This window comes from Ranitomeya imitator, chromosome 4 (genome assembly GCF_032444005.1).
Source record: "Ranitomeya imitator isolate aRanImi1 chromosome 4, aRanImi1.pri, whole genome shotgun sequence".
Classification (NCBI taxonomy): domain Eukaryota; kingdom Metazoa; phylum Chordata; class Amphibia; order Anura; family Dendrobatidae; genus Ranitomeya; species Ranitomeya imitator.
Genome location: NC_091285.1, coordinates 632,662,682 through 632,681,358, shown reverse-complemented (window position 1 = coordinate 632,681,358; position 18,677 = coordinate 632,662,682). Strand labels below are relative to the sequence as shown.

At 44.6% G+C, this 18,677-nt stretch overlaps 1 protein-coding gene across 1 annotated transcript in view; it reads right to left on the bottom strand.

Annotated features, from left to right (window-relative positions):
* COLGALT1 (collagen beta(1-O)galactosyltransferase 1) overlaps positions 1 to 18,677 on the bottom strand; it is a 37,830-nt gene that overhangs the window by 3,712 nt on the left and 15,441 nt on the right. Inside the window, exons 9-10 of the mRNA XM_069766773.1 lie at positions 3,809 to 3,941; positions 3,126 to 3,253 (exon numbers count right to left, since the gene is read on the bottom strand). Coding sequence (XP_069622874.1) covers positions 3,126 to 3,253; positions 3,809 to 3,941 — 261 coding nt within the window. The remainder of the gene's footprint in view (positions 1 to 3,125; positions 3,254 to 3,808; positions 3,942 to 18,677) is intronic.

Below are 18,677 nucleotides of genomic sequence, written 5' to 3'. Positions count from 1 at the left end.
CAGGGTTACAGTCTGTTTAGAAAGGATCGTAAAAATCGGAGAGGAGGAGGGGTTTGTCTCTATGTAAAGTCTTGTCTAAAGTCCACTTTAAGGGAGGATATTAGCGAAGGGAATGAGGATGTCGAGTCCATATGGGTTGAAATTCATGGAGGGAAAAATGGTAACAAAATTCTCATTGGGGTCTGTTACAAACCCCCAAATATAACAGAAAGCATGGAAAGTCTACTTCTAAAGCAGATAGATGAAGCTGCAACCCATAATGAGGTCCTGGTTATGGGGGACTTTAACTACCCGGATATTAACTGGGAAACAGAAACCTGTGAAACCCATAAAGGCAACAGGTTTCTGCTAATAACCAAGAAAAATTATCTTTCACAATTGGTGCAGAATCCAACCAGAGGAGCAGCACTTTTAGACCTAATACTATCTAATAGACCTGACAGAATAACAAATCTGCAGGTGGTTGGGCATTTAGGAAATAGCGACCACAATATTGTGCAGTTTCACCTGTCTTTCACTAGGGGGACTTGTCAGGGAGTCACAAAAACATTGAACTTTAGGAAGGCAAAGTTTGAACAGCTTAGAGATGCCCTTAATCTGGTAGACTGGGACAATATCCTCAGAAATGAGAATACAGATAATAAATGGGAAATGTTTAAGAACATCCTAAATAGGCAGTGTAAGCGGTTTATACCTTGTGGGAATAAAAGGACTAGAAATAGGAAAAACCCAATGTGGCTAAACAAAGAAGTAAGACAGGCAATTAACAGTAAAAAGAAAGCATTTGCACTACTAAAGCAGGATGGCACCATTGAAGCTCTAAAAAACTATAGGGAGAAAAATACTTTATCTAAAAAACTAATTAAAGCTGCCAAAAAGGAAACAGAGAAGCACATTGCTAAGGAGAGTAAAACTAATCCCAAACTGTTCTTCAACTATATCAATAGTAAAAGAATAAAAACTGAAAATGTAGGCCCCTTAAAAAATAGTGAGGAAAGAATGGTTGTAGATGACGAGGAAAAAGCTAACATATTAAACACCTTCTTCTCCACGGTATTCACGGTGGAAAATGAAATGCTAGGTGAAATCCCAAGAAACAATGAAAACCCTATATTACGGGTCACCAATCTAACCCAAGAAGAGGTGCGAAACCGGCTAAATAAGATTAAAATAGATAAATCTCCGGGTCCGGATGGCATACACCCACGAGTACTAAGAGAACTAAGTAATGTAATAGATAAACCATTATTTCTTATTTTTAGTGACTCTATAGCGACAGGGTCTGTTCCGCAGGACTGGCGCATAGCAAATGTGGTGCCAATATTCAAAAAGGGCTCTAAAAGTGAACCTGGAAATTATAGGCCAGTAAGTCTAACCTCTATTGTTGGTAAAATATTTGAAGGGTTTCTGAGGGATGTTATTCTGGATTATCTCAATGAGAATAACTGTTTAACTCCATATCAGCATGGGTTTATGAGAAATCGCTCCTGTCAAACCAATCTAATCAGTTTTTATGAAGAGGTAAGCTATAGACTGGACCACGGTGAGTCATTGGACGTGGTATATCTCGATTTTTCCAAAGCGTTTGATACCGTGCCGCACAAGAGGTTGGTACACAAAATGAGAATGCTTGGTCTGGGGGAAAATGTGTGTAAATGGGTTAGTAACTGGCTTAGTGATAGAAAGCAGAGGGTGGTTATAAATGGTATAGTCTCTAACTGGGTCGCTGTGACCAGTGGGGTACCGCAGGGGTCAGTATTGGGACCTGTTCTCTTCAACATATTCATTAATGATCTGGTAGAAGGTTTACACAGTAAAATATCGATATTTGCAGATGATACAAAACTATGTAAAGCAGTTAATACAAGAGAAGATAGTATTCTGCTACAGATGGATCTGGATAAGTTGGAAACTTGGGCTGAAAGGTGGCAGATGAGGTTTAACAATGATAAATGTAAGGTTATACACATGGGAAGAGGGAATCAATATCACCATTACACACTGAACGGGAAACCACTGGGTAAATCTGACAGGGAGAAGGACTTGGGGATCCTAGTTAATGATAAACTTACCTGGAGCAGCCAGTGCCAGGCAGCAGCTGCCAAGGCAAACAGGATCATGGGGTGCATTAAAAGAGGTCTGGATACACATGATGAGAGCATTATACTGCCTCTGTACAAATCCCTAGTTAGACCGCACATGGAGTACTGTGTCCAGTTTTGGGCACCAGTGCTCAGGAAGGATATAATGGAACTAGAGAGAGTACAAAGGAGGGCAACAAAATTAATAAAGGGGATGGGAGAACTACAATACCCAGATAGATTAGCGAAATTAGGATTATTTAGTCTAGAAAAAAGACGACTGAGGGGCGATCTAATAACCATGTATAAGTATATAAGGGGACAATACAAATATCTCGCTGAGGATCTGTTTATACCAAGGAAGGTGACGGGCACAAGGGGGCATTCTTTGCGTCTGGAGGAGAGAAGGTTTTTCCACCAACATAGAAGAGGATTCTTTACTGTTAGGGCAGTGAGAATCTGGAATTGCTTGCCTGAGGAGGTGGTGATGGCGAACTCAGTCGAGGGGTTCAAGAGAGGCCTGGATGTCTTCCTGGAGCAGAACAATATTGTATCATACAATTATTAGGTTCTGTAGAAGGACGTAGATCTGGGTATTTATTATGATGGAATATAGGCTGAACTGGATGGACAAATGTCTTTTTTCGGCCTTACTAACTATGTTACTATGTTACTATGTTACTATGTAAATGTCCACACATACGGCAGGAACTACTCTACATAGAGGACATGGATATTATAGGGGCACCATAAGTATTTGCAAAGGGTTTTCCACGCCTAAAAACCAAATCTAAGATCCGAGAGGAGTCACTGCTACAACTAAGGACAGCATAAATCAGATACTTGGTGCGCTACTACCGTCTTTACAAAAAGAGGCAGCCAGTGTCCGAATCATGCCATCCGTGGCTCGGGCAGCAAGAATCACCTGTCTGGTTCCCTTTAAAAAGCCACACAAGGTTAACTCCCATTTGCGGGATGGCATTCATTCCTTTTCCAGTAATCAACACATCAAAGTCTCTTTTCCCCCCCATCTGCAACACTCACATCAGATCCCAATCTAATTTTGCCTTCTCCAAATCCTGTAACAGGTTTTCCAGCCGCCTCTTAAAGAAGATCTCAAACCTCAGGTCGTCTTCAAGCACAGCCGATATGGCCAGCGAGCGCTCAGAGATCTGGGAAAAGAAGAAATAAGAGAGAAATATTAAGCTAAGAGCAGACTTCAATCCAAGCGATTTAACCCTGTGATGACAGCAGTATGCTACCTAGGCATTATCAAAATAAGATTTTCAACTTCCATGGGGTCATTAAGTTTTCCGATTCTGTAGTCAGTCGCAGGGAAGTAGAATTAACTACAGTGCTGCGTTACTCCAAACGGTGTCCTAACAGCGGCCCATCACAGGGAGCGACAAAAAAAAGGTTTAAAATATTAATAAATTATAAAATAAATAAAAATCTCCTTGACATTACTCCGTGACCGCTCCTGGCACATAGTGCCGGATGTCAGCTGTGATAGTCAGATGACACCCGGCCGTGCTCCCCCCGTGAGTGTGGCTGATCGCGTTAGACGTACTATCCCGTCGGTGGTCATATGGGCCCATACCACTTCGACGGGATAGTACGTCTAATGTCAGAAAGGGGTTAAGAGGTTAAATGGTAATGTGCGAATAAAAAACAAAACATGATTTATAAAGAACATAAACGTAAGCTGCCAAAAGAAATCTCCTCACTTCCTTCCAGATGTTGTAGTGGCTGAGGAAACATCCCATCTCTCCTCGTGTCAGTGGACGTCCATGGTAAGGGTCCTTGTACCCTGGTAGCATCTTTATGCCCAGAGCAGTTACCTGAGATTCATTCAAGGACCTGAAACAAAAGCACAAACATTAAAATATTATAATAAAAGATCATAATAAACCAAGAAAAACAAACAAGTGTTGGAAACTGATAAATGCAGCCAATGGATGTTGGTTGTTTCAATGAGGGGCAGAATTCTGAGGAAAAAAAGTGACATGATCTGTGGTGTTTTAGATTTCGGCATGTCACATTTGGATACAGAGAGCGCAATGTATACAATGAGATATACACAGTGGATGAAATATATGTCTGTAATATATGCATGTCACATATGGACGGCATCACATACTGCGATCCTCAAGAAGCGTCGAGATATTGTCTATCCTTCCTGGTAAAATATTCCTGGACCCCCATCATTTTACCCCATATAGAAAAATTGTAACTAAAATTTTCTAGTGAGGCGAAGGTGTCTGTAAGACGCGGTCACTACATACATGATGCTGGATATCCAGCCCCAAGCTGAGATTTTCTGGGTCGTCAGAAGAAGGCACATCCATAAAACGATATCTTTAACTATACAAAATCCTTCACTATTAGGAATAAGGACAATATAGAGACGATTCCTCTTCATAAGCCGAAGCGGCAACTGTGGCCCTATCCCCATGTATTCCACCGAATGGCCGTCATGTAATAGGACACTTCTTCTGCAACGACAGCTGCCCACCTTGAAACATTACGAGACGTCCCCTGTAATACTCATCATTACTTATGTGTAAAACAGCACAGGGTTTTGTAGATTACAAAAATGAAAAACACAATGATGCTCTATTCCAGGAACAGCGCCACCATTGTCTATGGGCTGTGTCCGGTATCGCAGGTTAAATAGCTTCACTTGACTAGGACGAAGCTGTAATATCAAATAGGGCTGAGGAAGTGGCATTACTTCTGGGGGGAAAGACAGGAGACCTTTGTTTCTTATCTCATACAAGTCACTTAGGCCCAGGAACAAAGCATCACACCCAAATAAAGTAGGACGTAACATTTACAGACCAAACATTGCTTTTCTGTCGTTGTGTAACCAAGGCCGGGGTCACACGTCCGTATTGGAAGTCAGGCCAGTCACATCTGCAAATGGAGGACGTGACTGGCTCCGTATGCATCGTCTACTGGTGCCAGAAGGGGCTTTTTTTTGACACACAAATCAGTCAGCGACAAAGAGGCCATGTAATAATAGGAGGCAGCGTGCGGTCCATGGAACTCACGGACCGATTAGACGCAGGTCTGAACGAACCCTTACACAGCACACTGGTGTAAATGTGGAGAGATCGGGTTGCTGTATCCTCCATGGGCCAAGACTGAGGGGGAGCGAGGACATGGGGTGATTTTCCCAGGAACAGTGGACAGCTGTGGAAGGAGCTCTGAAAACGGTTTATGACCTCACTAATAACTAAGGCGGTGAAGAAGCTCTTACATCTTTTTTTCCTATTCATAAGAAAGGAGAATAAAAAATAATATTCACCATACAGAGCGACCTGCTGTACAACCTCTCTGACCGCTGAAAGATGCGATGCCTTGTCCAAGAGCACTACCGCAAGGCGTCTAGATGGCTCCATATTGACCCTTCCAGGCTTAAACAATCGCAGTATTGCGCCACCCAGGTTCCAGCCGAGTGATCATTTAGGCCATGTTCACACAGTGCGTTTTTTACCGCGGAACCGCGGCGGTTTTGCCGCTGCGGTTCCGCAGCTGTTTTCCATGCAGGGTACAGTACACTGTACCCTATGGAAAACAGGACACACTGTGCACATGGTCCGGAAATTGTAAAAAAAAAGACGCGCTGAATAGCTCCCGGAAAAAAGAAGGAGCATGTCAATTCTTTTTCCGGAGCCGCAGCGGTTCTGCACCCATAGACCTCCATTGTGAGGTCCAAACCGCAGTAAAACCCGCAGACCAAAAATATATCTGCGGGTTTTACTGCGGTTTGATGTGCAGAACCGCTGCAGCAGGAAGTGCGGGGAGCGGGCGGAAGTGCGTGGGCGGAGTGTGGCTGCCCCCCCCGTGTTCCGATCCCGCCCCCCCGTGCTCCGATGCCCCCCCCCAGTGCTCCGATGCCCCCCCCCAGTGCTCTGATGCCCCCCCCCGTGCCCTAATCTCCCCCCCTTATACTCACCCGGCGTCCCGGTGTCCGTCCGGCCGTCTTCTCCCTGGGCGCCGCCATCTTGCAAAATGGCGGGCGCATGCGCAGTGCGCCCGCCGAATCTGCCGGCCGGCAGATTCGTTCCAAAGTGCATTTTGATCACTGAGATATAACCTATCTCAGTGATCAAAATAAAAAAATAGTAAATGACACCCCCCCCCCCTTTGTCACCCCCATAGGTAGGGACAATAAAAAAAATAAAGAATTTTTTTTTTTTTTTTTTCACTAAGGTTAGAATAGGGGTAGGGTTAGGGTTAGGGGTAGGGTTAGGGTTAGGGGTAGGGTTAGGGTATTTTCAGCCATTTTAACCCTAAAAAAATTCCTAGAAAACACACAGACTCTGGCTAGAAAACTGCATAAAAAAAACGCATCAAAAAACGCATCAAAAAACGCATCAAAAACGGACCAAAAAAGGACCAAAAAAAGGACCTGCGTTTTCTGCCAAGAGCTGCAGTTTTTTAAAAAACAGTCAGGAAAAAAAAAGGATGGAAATCCTGAACGTGTGAACATACCCTTAAGGTATAATTCTTAAGGTTTTATTTATTGATTGGTGGGAGGCCAATAGTTTGGACCTGCACCAATCGGAACAATGGGAAACTTTTATCCCTGTTAGAAAGAAGTGGTCGTCCCAAGGATAGGCGACAGCTTGTTATTACTGGACAACCTGTTTAACCCCTTTACCCCCAAGGGTGGTTTGCACGTTAATGACCGGGCCAATTTTTACAATTCTGACCACTGTCCCTTTGTGAGGTTATAACTCTGGAACGCTTCAACGGATCCCAGTGATTCTGACATTGTTTTCTCGTGACATATTGTACTTTATGACAATGGTAAAAATTCTTTGATAGTACCTGCGTTTATTTGTGAAAAAAATGGAAATTTGGCGAAAATTATGAAAATTTCGCAATTTTCCAACTTTGAATTTTTATGCAATTAAATCACAGAGATATGTCACAAAAAATACTTAATAAGTAACATTTCCCACATGTCTACTTTACATCAGCACAATTTTGGAACCAAATTTTTTTTTTGTTAGGGAGTTATAAGGGTTAAAAGTTGACCAGCAATTTCTCATTTCTACAACACCATTTTTTTTTTTTAGGGACCACATCTCATTTGAAGTCATTTTGAGGGGTATATATGATAGAAAATACCCAAGTGTGACACCATTCTAAAAACTACACCCCTCAAGGTGCTCAAAACCATATTCAAGAAGTTTATTAACCCTTCTGGTGCTTCACAGGAATTTTTTTAATGTTTAAATAAAAATGAACATTTAACTTTTTTTCACAAAAAATTTAATTCAGCTCCAATTTGTTTTATTTTACCAAGGGTAACAGGAGAAAATGGACCCCAAAAGTTGTTGTACAATTTGTCCTGAGTACGACAATACCCCACATGTGGGGGTAAACCACTGTTTGGGCGCATGGCAGAGCTCGGAAGCGAAGGAGCGCCATTTGACTTTTCAATGCAAAATTGACAGGAATTGAGATGGGACGCCATGTTTCGTTTGGAGAGCCACTGATGTGCCTAAACATTGAAACCCCCCCACAAGTGACACCATTTTGGAAAGTAGACCCCCTAAGGAACTTATCTAGAGGTGTGGTGAGCACTTTGACCCACCAAGTGCTTCACAGAAGTTTATAATGTAGAACCGTAAAAATAAAAAATCATATTTTTTCACAAAAATTATCTTTTCGCCCCCAATTTTTTATTTTCCCAAGGGTAAGAGAAGAAATTGGACCCCAAAAGTTGTTGTACAATTTGTCCTGAGTATGCTGATACCCCATATGTGCGGGTAAGCCACTGTTTGGGCGCATGGGAGAGCTCGGAAGGGAAGGAGCGCTATTTGACTTTTCAATGCAAAATTGACAGGAATTGAGATGGGACGCCATGTTGCGTTTGGAGAGCCACTGATGTGCCTAAACATTGAAACCCCCCACAAGTGACACCATTTTGGAAAGTAGACCCCTAAGGAACTTATCTAGAGGTGTGGTGAGCACTTTGACCCACCAAGTGCTTCACAGAAGTTTATAATGCAGAGCCGTAAAAATAAAACAAAAAATCTTTCCCCCCAAAATTATTTTTTTAGCCCCCAGTTTTGTATTTTCCCGAGGGTAAGAGGAGAAATTTGACCCCAAAAGTTGTCGTCCAATTTGTCCTGAGTTCGCTGATACCCCATATGTTGGGGGGAACCACCGTTTGGGCGCATGGGAGGGCTCGGAAGGGAAGGAGTGCCATTTGGAATGCAGACTTAGATGGAATAGTCTGCAGGCGTCACATTGCGTTTGCAGAACCCCTAATGTACCTAAACAGTAGAAATCCCCCACAAGTGACCCCATATTGGAAACTAGACCCCCCATGGAACTTATCTAGATGTGTTGTGAGAACTTTGAACCCCCAAGTGTTTCACTACAGTTAATAACGCAGAACCGCGAAAATAAAAAAATCTTTTTTTTTTTCCCACAAAAATTATTTTTTAGCCCCCAGTTTTGTATTTTCCCAAGGGTAACATGAGAAATTGGACCCCAAAAGTTGTTGTCCTATTTGTCCTGAGTACACTGATACCCCATATGTTGGGGTAAACCCCTGTTTGGGCACAGGGGAGAGCTCGGAAGGGAAGAAGCACTGTTTTACTTTTTCAACGCAGAATTGGCTGGAATTGAGATCGGACGCCATGTCGCGTTTGGAGAGCCCCTGATGTGCCTAAACAGTGGAAACCCCCCAATTATAACTGAAACCCTAATCCAAACACACCCCTAACCCTAATTCCAACGGTAACCCTAACCACACCTCTAACCCTGACACACCCCTAACCCTAATCCCAACCCTATTCCCAACTGTAAATGTAATCTAAACCCTAACCGTAACTTTAGCCCCAACCCTAACTGTAGCCTTAACCCTAGCCCTAACCCTAGCCCTAACCCTAGCCCTAACCCTAGCCCTGCTTTTTTAGCGGATTTTTATGATTGGCAGCCGTCACACACTGAAAGACGCTTTTTATTGCAAAAAATATTTTTTGCGTTACCACATTTTGAGAGCTATAATTTTTCCATATTTTGGTCCACAGAGTCATGTCAGGTCTTGTTTTTTGCGGGACGAGTTGACGTTTTTATTGGTAAAATTTTCGGGCACGTTACATTTTTTGATCGCTTTTTATTCCGATTTTTGTGAGGCAGAATGACCAAAAACCAGCTATTCATGAATTTCTTTTGGGGGAGGCGTTTATACCGTTCGGCGTTTGGTAAAATTGATAAATCAGTTTTATTCTTCGGGTCAGTACGATTACAGCGACACCTCATTTATATCATTTTTTTATGTTTTGGCGCTTTTATACGATAAAAACTATTTTATAGAAAAAAATAATTATTTTTGCATCGCTTTATTCTCAGGACTATAACTTTTTTTTTTTTTTGCTGATGATGCAGTATGGCAGCTCGTTTTTTGCGGGACAAGATGACGCTTTCAGCGGTATCATGGTTATTTATATCTGTCTTTTTGATCGCGTGTTATTCCACTTTTTGTTCGGCGGTATGATAATAAAGCGTTGTTTTTTGCCTCTTTTTTCTTACGGTGTTTATTGAAGGGGTTAACTAGCGTGCCAGTTTTATAGGTCGGGCCGTTACGGACGGGGCGATACTAAATATGTGTACTTTTATTGTTTTTTTTTATTTAGATAAAGAAATGTATTTAGGGGAATAATATATATATATATTTTTTTCATTATTTAGGAATATTTTTTTTATTTTTTTATTTTTTTTTTTTTTTTTTTTTTTACACATTTTGAAATTTTTTTTTAAACTTTTTTACATTGTCCCAGGGGGGGACATCACAGATCAGTGATCTGACAGTGTGCACAGCACTCTGTCAGATCACCAATCTGAGAGCAGTGCAGGCTGCTTCACAGTGCCTGCTCTGAGCAGGCTCTGTGAAGCCACCTCCCTCCCTGCAGGACCCGGATCCGCGGCCATCTTGGATCCGGGCCTGGAACAAGCAGGGAGGGAGGCAAGACCCTCGCAGCAACGCGATCACATCGCGTTGCTGCGGGGGGCTCAGGGAAGCCCGCAGGGAGCCCCCTCCCTGCGCGATGCTTCCCTGCACCGCCGGCACATCGCGATCATGTTTGATCGCGGTGTCCCGGGGGTTAATGTGCCGGGAGCGGTCCGTGACCGCTCCTGGCACATAGTGCCGGATGTCAGCTGCGATAGGCAGCTGACACCCGGCCGTGATCGGCCGTGATCGGCCGCGCTCCCCCCGTGAGCGCCGCCGATCGTGCTGGACGTACTATCCCGTCCGTGGTCATGGGGGCCCACCCCACCTCGACGGGATAGTACGTCCGATGTCAGAAAGGGGTTAAAGAGAATCACAAAAAATAATAAATAAGATACCGTTGAATATATACCCATCTATGACGAGAGGTAAACTCCACGAGAAACACTTTGACATTTTTGAATAGTCTGAAGAAGTTCACGTCCTTACAACCCTTAATGCGTTAATTAAAATGGTTGTCGCACCACTTAATACTGTTACATGGTCTTCTGGTGGACGACAGAGATGCCCACTTGCAAGATGATGCGGAACCAAACTTCGAACAAACCAGACCTTTTTGATAAGTTCATCTGGTGAAGCTGTAAAGCAACGTGGAACATCGGCAAGATGAAAATCCTCATGACCATCACATCTCACCTGAACCAGCCAGGCATCACACAAAGGGGTACACTGTCCTGTGAGAGTTTTGTAGGACCAGTTTTTTTTTTCCGTACAACGGTGGATAGTAATAATTACCTAAAAATATTATGTGAGGTGGCACAAATGAAAACAAGGGAAATCTTCTCCGAACAAGATGGTGCACCTCCTTATTAGGCTTCTGCAGTAAGGGACTACCTTGTCAACACTTACCCACAACATAGGATCGGACAATGTGGCAGCATAGAATGTTGGCCATGTTCAACCAATTTTTAAAAAATTTTATGGGTTGTAGTAAAGAATACAGTTTTCGACAAGAATCCCCAGACGTTGATGAAAGACATTTCGAGCAGTTTCGAGATTAAACAAATATCATAAGATGCAAATAAACCCCTTTTGCTGTGTGTATGGTTACCCAGATCATCTGCTGCGAGACATTTAATCGATTCATCTGCATACCTACTTATAAACCACCCTGTATGTTCCCCACAATAGTGCAGAATTGCAAGACAAGTTCAGAGCAGACCCTGCCATGGGCGACCGGCCAGTTTCCTGGCCCAGTAGATTTATTACATTGAGTTCTCACTCTGAAATAAAAGAACCTTTAAAAGCCAACATTTTCAGGCTTAACTTCCTGAGAAACATTATTGTGCAATTTTATAGGCGGTCAACTTGGCTTCCAATTATTTTGCTTTAGGCCCCATTTACATGGGTGATAGATCTGGTCCACTCGGGAAAGTTTTGGCGGGCACCGCATGTCTCCATGAACAAAATACGGAAGAACAGGCAGTGAATATAGGGCTCGGTCCCTGCATTGAAAATGTGATATTCAGCGAGCAGAAGCTTTTCCCTGTACTATTATGAGCTGTGGATTCAGCCTGTCTGGCTTTTTGAGGAGCTTTTTGCCAATAGGAGATTAAATACTACTTCACTAGGTGAAACATGGTCATCAGTACATAGGAAAACAGATGCTTCGTGCAGACGCCATACTTGCCAAGTTTGGGTCAAAGAGGCCTTGCAATACATTACAGACAGTGGAAAGGAGCGTGTCCAAGGGCAAGAGGACACCAAAGCTCGGTCCAGGTACAGCAGAGTACTGCTCAGGTTCATATACTGCACGTCCGAGTACACATACCCTTTGATATACGTATATCTTTCCAGAAAGGAAAGCACATCCAGGATAAGACTGAAAGCACTTAAAGGATTATTGCAACCATTATTACCGATCCCCAGGGCAGAGGATAACTTGGCAGAAGTCCCATTCATTCATTTTCTGCTGGGACTATCCGAGAACTGTATTCTGTAGTGCCATAAAGAAAGATTCACTCTGTAGTGTGTGCATGCGTGGCAAGCACTCTACTAGAACGGGGTACTCCAGAGACCTCCATTATCAGGACTGGTGGAGGTCCCAGCAGAAAGACCCCCCACTAATCTGAATAGGTGGTAACTTTAAAGATTATAAAATAACCCTTTAAAAAAGTTGTTTTCAAGGATCATGACCGGCCATCAATGTGCGGAGTGGAGGGGTGCCAAACCCCAGGTATGACTGTACCCTCTACTGCATTTCATTCCATTCAATTAAAAACTGCAGCACCTCAAAAAGGGAGGAAAGGGTAAAATGAAGACTTCCAGTTGCAAAGGATAACCAAGTACAGGATTCCCACCTGGACGATTGTAGCTAGTTGTTCTTTATGGCTGTAATTCACTGGCTAATTTTTGATTGTGTCTGGACAACCCATTTAAAACATTTTTTTTGTTAAGTAAAATTTGATATCTTTTTTTTTTTTATTCAAATAAATTTTTTATTAAGAATAACAAGATAAATGACATGTTACATTCTCATTTTCAATACAAAGCTTCCCCCCCCCCTTCAAACATTCCCCTTCAATCCCACCACCCCCCAACCCCACCCAACAAAGCAGCTCACCTTGCTTAGCACTTCCATCATTAGACCAATATACTATCTAATCCCTCGGCCAATAATATAAGCCACATTTAACATTACCATTAATTAGGAACCTTAATTAACTCTCCCTCTATAATACCCCTATCCCATAGCAACCCACGGAGACCACATTTAATTGAACATTTCGATTTTCCCTCTTTTTTTATAAAACCCCTTTTCTAGTGTCAGGCCCTGCTTCACATACTGGAGGAACTCTCCTCTTGATGGCGGTTCTTCCCTAATCCAATTTCGAGCTATTACCTTCCTAGCCATGTATAACAATCTGGCAATAGCTATCTTTAGGTTGTTATCCACTCCAATCTCATCCACACATCCCAACAAGCACACTATAGGATCCCTTGGCACCTTACATCCATACGCACCTTCCATACGACTCAAAACTACCACCCAAAAAGCAGCCAGTCTCGGACACGTCCACATCATATGGAGTATATCAGCATCTGCAGTTTTACACCTCGGGCATTCAGAATCATCACGCAAACCAGCCTTATATAGCACCATCGGTGACTTATAAACCCTGTGTATCACATAGAGCTGTGAAAGTCTATACGGTTCGCTCAGTGACAATCGTGGGACGCATTCTAGCACCGACTCCCAAGTCTCATTCTCCATTGGACCCAGATCCCTCTCCCACTTAGCTCTCGCCATTATTGGAAACCCCAATAGGAAAGTGTGCAACAGATCTTTATACAAAGTAGATATGACTCCCCCAGTAGTCCCTTCATTACACACATACTCCAGTACTATATCCCTCTGAATTCCAATACCTCCGTTTCTACTCTGAGATCCAAAAGCATGCCTCATCTGCAAATACCGATACTCCCCTGCAATCCCAAGACCAAATTCCACCTGCAATTGGGAAAATGATTTCAATTCACCTCGCTCAATTATTTGATACACGTATTGAATCCCTTTGACTTGCCATTCTGTCAGTACCCCCAGTGCCTCAAACTCCTGTAAGTTGCTGTTATGCCATAGCGGTGAGAATCTAGTCAAATCCGTGACCCCCCGTATATGTCTCAGCCTACCCCACAGCCTGCGTATCAACAACACAGTGGGGTATAATTTCCCCAGAGCCCCCAGGGATCCATCCTCCAAACATTGTACCACTGGCCTTCTTTTTGTCACCACTTCCATCAGCCGCTGTACCGCCCCAGATGACCCTTCATGCGCCCAGCCTTTTAGATGCTGACTCTGGGCTGCAAGAAAATATTTTTCAGGGTTAGGCAATGCCAATCCCCCATCTTCCTTGGGTTGCTGAAGTGTCTCCAGTTTGATACGCGGATGCTGTCTCCCCCATATCAAATTCCTGAACAGAGAGTTAATCTGTCTAAATCTCCCGCGTGGTATCCAAACTGGTGCATTATGAAGAATATACAGTATTTTTGGCATCAAAATCATTTTACTAAGATTCACCCTACCTACCACAGATAAATGCAGTTTAAGCCAAGCATCCGCTTTCGCTTTAACAACACCTAAGATTGGAGTCAGATTTCAATGTATATAGTCAGTAACAGGCATAGATATCCATATTCCAAGGTACTTAAATTGGCTAGTCACCTCCAGTCGCCCATCCTCCAGTGGCTCCCCACCATCATCATCCACCTTAAACAAGACAGACTTACTCCAGTTTATCCTAAGTCCCGACACCGATCCGAAACGCTCAATAATCCCAATGGCTCCCTCCAAGGACGTACCTGGGTCAGCCAGAAAGAGCAGAATGTCATCCGCATACAACGCCACCCTTTCTTCAATCATCCCATATTTAAACCCAGTCACCTCATCAGACCGTCGAAACTTGGCAGCCAGTGGTTCCACAGCCAGAGCAAACAAAAGAGGAGAGAGCGGACACCCCTGTCTCGTCCCTCTAGCCAGTTGTATGGTCCATGATAACTCCCCATTTACCCTAACCCTAGCCATCGAGTACATCAGTCGAATCCAGGATATGAACTGCGGTCCAAACCCCATACTCCGGAGCACCTGCCAGAGATATCCCCACTCCACACTATCGAACGCCTTATGGGCGTCTAAAGATGCAATAACTCTCTGGCCACAGTTGTCGGATCTGAGTTGCAAATTCATATACAGCCTTCGTAAGTTGATCGCAGTGGACCGATCAGGCATAAAGCCGGACTGGTCTGAGTGCACCAGGCCGGAAATAACACTTGTCAACCTCATCGCCAACACCTTAGCCAGAAGTTTAACGTCTGTAGTAAGCAAGGAGATTGGCCGATATGAATCCGGCTGTGTCGGGTCCTTCCCCTCCTTAGGAATCACCACTATTATGGCCTCCCGCATAGATGCCGGTAGACGACCGCCACTCCTAGCCTCCTCCAGAAGTACCCTTAATTTAGGGATCAGCACTTCCCCAAAGTTTTTATAAATTTCAGCAGGAAATCCATCTACGCCAGGTGCCTTCCCATTAGCCATAGACTGCAGTGCCCGACCTAACTCCTCCTCCGTGATGGGAGCTTCCAAATCTTCTCTATCTATGTCACTCAGCCTTGGGAGCTCCAATTCCTCAAGGAACGCCACCGTGTCCTCCACCAACCCATCTACCTGAGAGGAATATAGGTCCGCATAAAAATCCGCAAAAATGTCCAAAATCTCTGAAGTCTCAGAGACAGCCACACCGCTCCCCGATACCAAAGAATGAACAAAGGAAGTGTTTCTCTGGGCAGAAGCCACCATCGATAGCAAATGACCCACAGATTCGCCCTCCTGGTAAAAAGCCAGATTCATGAATTCCCTCTTCCTTTCAGCCTTACCGAGCAATACCTCCTCCAACTGACTCTGAGCTGCCTTTAGCCTCCTCCCAGCTTCCGGAGTACCCGCTATTACCATCTCATCCTCGGCTATCCTCAGCCCTTCAACCGCCAACCTCTCTGTCTCTCTCGATTTCCTCTTACACCTGCTAATATCCCTGAACAGCAGTCCCCTCAAGTACGCCTTCATGGCTTCCCACACAGTAAGAACATCTACACTTCCCTCGTTGATCTCAAAAAATTCCACCAACTCCTTCTTTATCTTTTCCAAGTCCATACTGTGTAGCCAATTAGGGTGAATCTTCCACTCCTTCGCGCTCCCGATCCGTGTCCCCACTGGCCGAAATTCCACCTCAACTGGACTATGGTCTGAAAGAGCCCTAGGTAAATATCTCACGTCCCTTACCATCGTGTCCAGTAAACAGTTACCCAGCGCCAAGTCAATCCTAGACAAAGTACCATGAGCTGGCGAGTAGCACGAGTACGTCTTTTCCCCAATATGTCTAACTCTCCATAAATCAATCATACCTACTTCCCGGACATAGGTCCCAAACGTAGTGATATGTCCCCCTGTACTATTGTGGGGATTTTTGTTTTTATCCCAAAAGTCATCACAGATATTATTAAGATCGTCAATAATTAGAGATGGTAACGGACCCCAACGCTCTACCCTCTCCAGCACCTCTCTTATCTTCTTACTTGAGTATGGGGGCGGAATATACATTGCCACTATACACATCAACACTCCATTTATTTTACATTTCACCACCATATACTGACCATCCACATCCTCTTTTACCATTACCTCCTCATACTGCACCCCCGCAGGTATTAACACAGACACACCTCTAGAGTACATCGAGAAAGTAGAATGATTCGCCCTCTGTATCCAGCGCCTATTCAATACGTTCACCCTCTCCCGCACTAAATGTGTCTCCAGCAGACATATCATTGAGACCTTCTGTTCTCGGACATACTGCAGACTTGCCGCCCGCCGTGTTTTATCCGCCAGACCTCTCACATTCCAACTCAATATTTTAATACAATCTCCCATCATGTGGCTCATCATTTCTTAAAGTATCCAATTTCCCAAGTATGAGCTGCCCCAACCCTCCCATCCCCCCTGCCCCCTCCCAACTTACCCCCCTAACCCCCCCATTGTAACGCATTCTTCCTCTCATCAAGAGTGGGGCTCCACTGCCCACTGCGAACACTCTCCCTTACTTAACCCTCTCATTTCGCGTCCCGCTGCCATAGCAATCACAATTTCCCCCCCAACTTTCACTTTATTGTATCTTAACATTTCAACTTATATTAACATATAGAAAAAGTACCAAACCAGTTCACAGTACCCAGCATAACCCTCCTCCCCCGTACTTAGTAGTTGGTACTGTCCCCTCCGGCCATTCCTTCAATATGGCCCAGCAAAACCCCCAACAGTTGCTCAACTATTTAACCATTGCTAACGAGCGCAGAACTCTCCTCCATCGACAGAGAAAACAAATCCCAACTGGATCTTGCCGAAATGTCAGTCGCCCATTCCCTTAAGTTTTTCCTCATGAGTATCAAGCCACTGGGTAGCGTCCTCTGGTGTCAAGAAAAAGTGGGTCTTATTAAAAGCCACCAGTCTCAGCTTGGCGGGAAACATCACTGAGTACTGCACTCCCAGCTCCCTCAGTCGCCGCTTGACTCCAGTAAACTTCATCCGCTGTTTCTGGACCGCAGCGGAATAATCCGGATAAATGGCGATTTTCTGACCTCCAGCCGTCAGATCCTCCATCTGTCTAGCCTTTCTGAGGATAATGTCTCTGTCCCTGTAGTTCAGTATTTTAGCAGGCATGGTACGGGGATTTGCTCCTGGGGCAGGGGGCTGCGGCGGGACCCTATGAGCACGTTCAACAGCAAAAACTTTTGTCAACACTGTGCTCCCAATCTTCTCCAGCAGCCAGTTCTCCACAAACTCAGTGGGATTTCTCCCCTCAGTCTTTTCAGGCAGCCCCACTATACGTATGTTATTTCTTCTGGATCTATTTTCCAGATCCTCATTTTTGGCAGCGAGCTCAGCTATTGCTTGGGCGAACTTCTTTTCAGCTTTTTGTAGCTTAACTATGTGATCTTCTGCCGTGCTCACCCTCTCCTCCACCACTCCTATACGTTTGTCCATTTTCTGCAGAGCCGCATTAATCTGTGCCGTGTCCCCTTTAACTTCCTGCATCTGCTGGGCTAGGGAATTCAGGGATTGCTGACATGAAGAGATCAGTGTGATAACATCTCTAAGAGTTGGCTCCTCTCCCTGTGATATGGCTTCAGGTCCTCCACTAGCCCCAGCCATGCTGCCTCTCTCCTTCCCCCTCTGTACCTCATGCTGCTCGGCTGTGCTTGCTTCCTCCTCCTCCTGGTCAGCTCCAGATCCTGGTTCTGCCTCCACAGCAGCCTCCACTCTGGCATACTGCTGCAGCTTTGCGGCCACCTCCATGCGCCGCTGACATGCGGCGTTCTCCTTCTCGGCGTCCTCCCTAGCATCGGAGCCATCTTGGCCGGCTCCTGCATCGCTGGTGCCAGCGTCTTTCTGCCGCCTCCTGGTCATCGCTGCCGACTCCGGACCCGCTGCTCCGCACCACTGCACTCTCCGGACCTTCAGCCAGCCGGATTTAGGTGAGTTTACCCGAAAATCGGGGTTAAAGCAGGATTTTTGTCCTTCTGGCAGCGGGAGCACTCTTCCCTGCTTCCACTCACATGGCCAGCTAGGACACACCCCATCGTAAAATTTGATATCTGATATGATGTCTTATCCCAGTGAAATAATATGTAAATGAGCTATTAAGATCTACGGGCCGGACATAGATCTCCCAGAGAACCTGCCTCCAGAGCTTATTATAAACTAAATCAGCAGCTACCAGTGTGAGACATGTAATGACTGACAGTCTGCTACATGTCTCACACTGGTAACTGCTCCTTTCATCTATAATAATCGCTGGAGGTAGATTCTCAGGGAGATCTATGTCCGGCCCATTTACATTTATTAGTGCAAGCCTCAATTGGAAGTATCTAAACATGTGTGAAGGAGGGATACCAAAAGGTCACCTGTAACTGCATCAGTGAGCAAAGAAAACGACAAGCCCTTTAGGAGCCCTGCCTTGAAATCCTCTACGATTATGTGACAACTTCGGGGCAAAAAGTTGAGGAAGCAT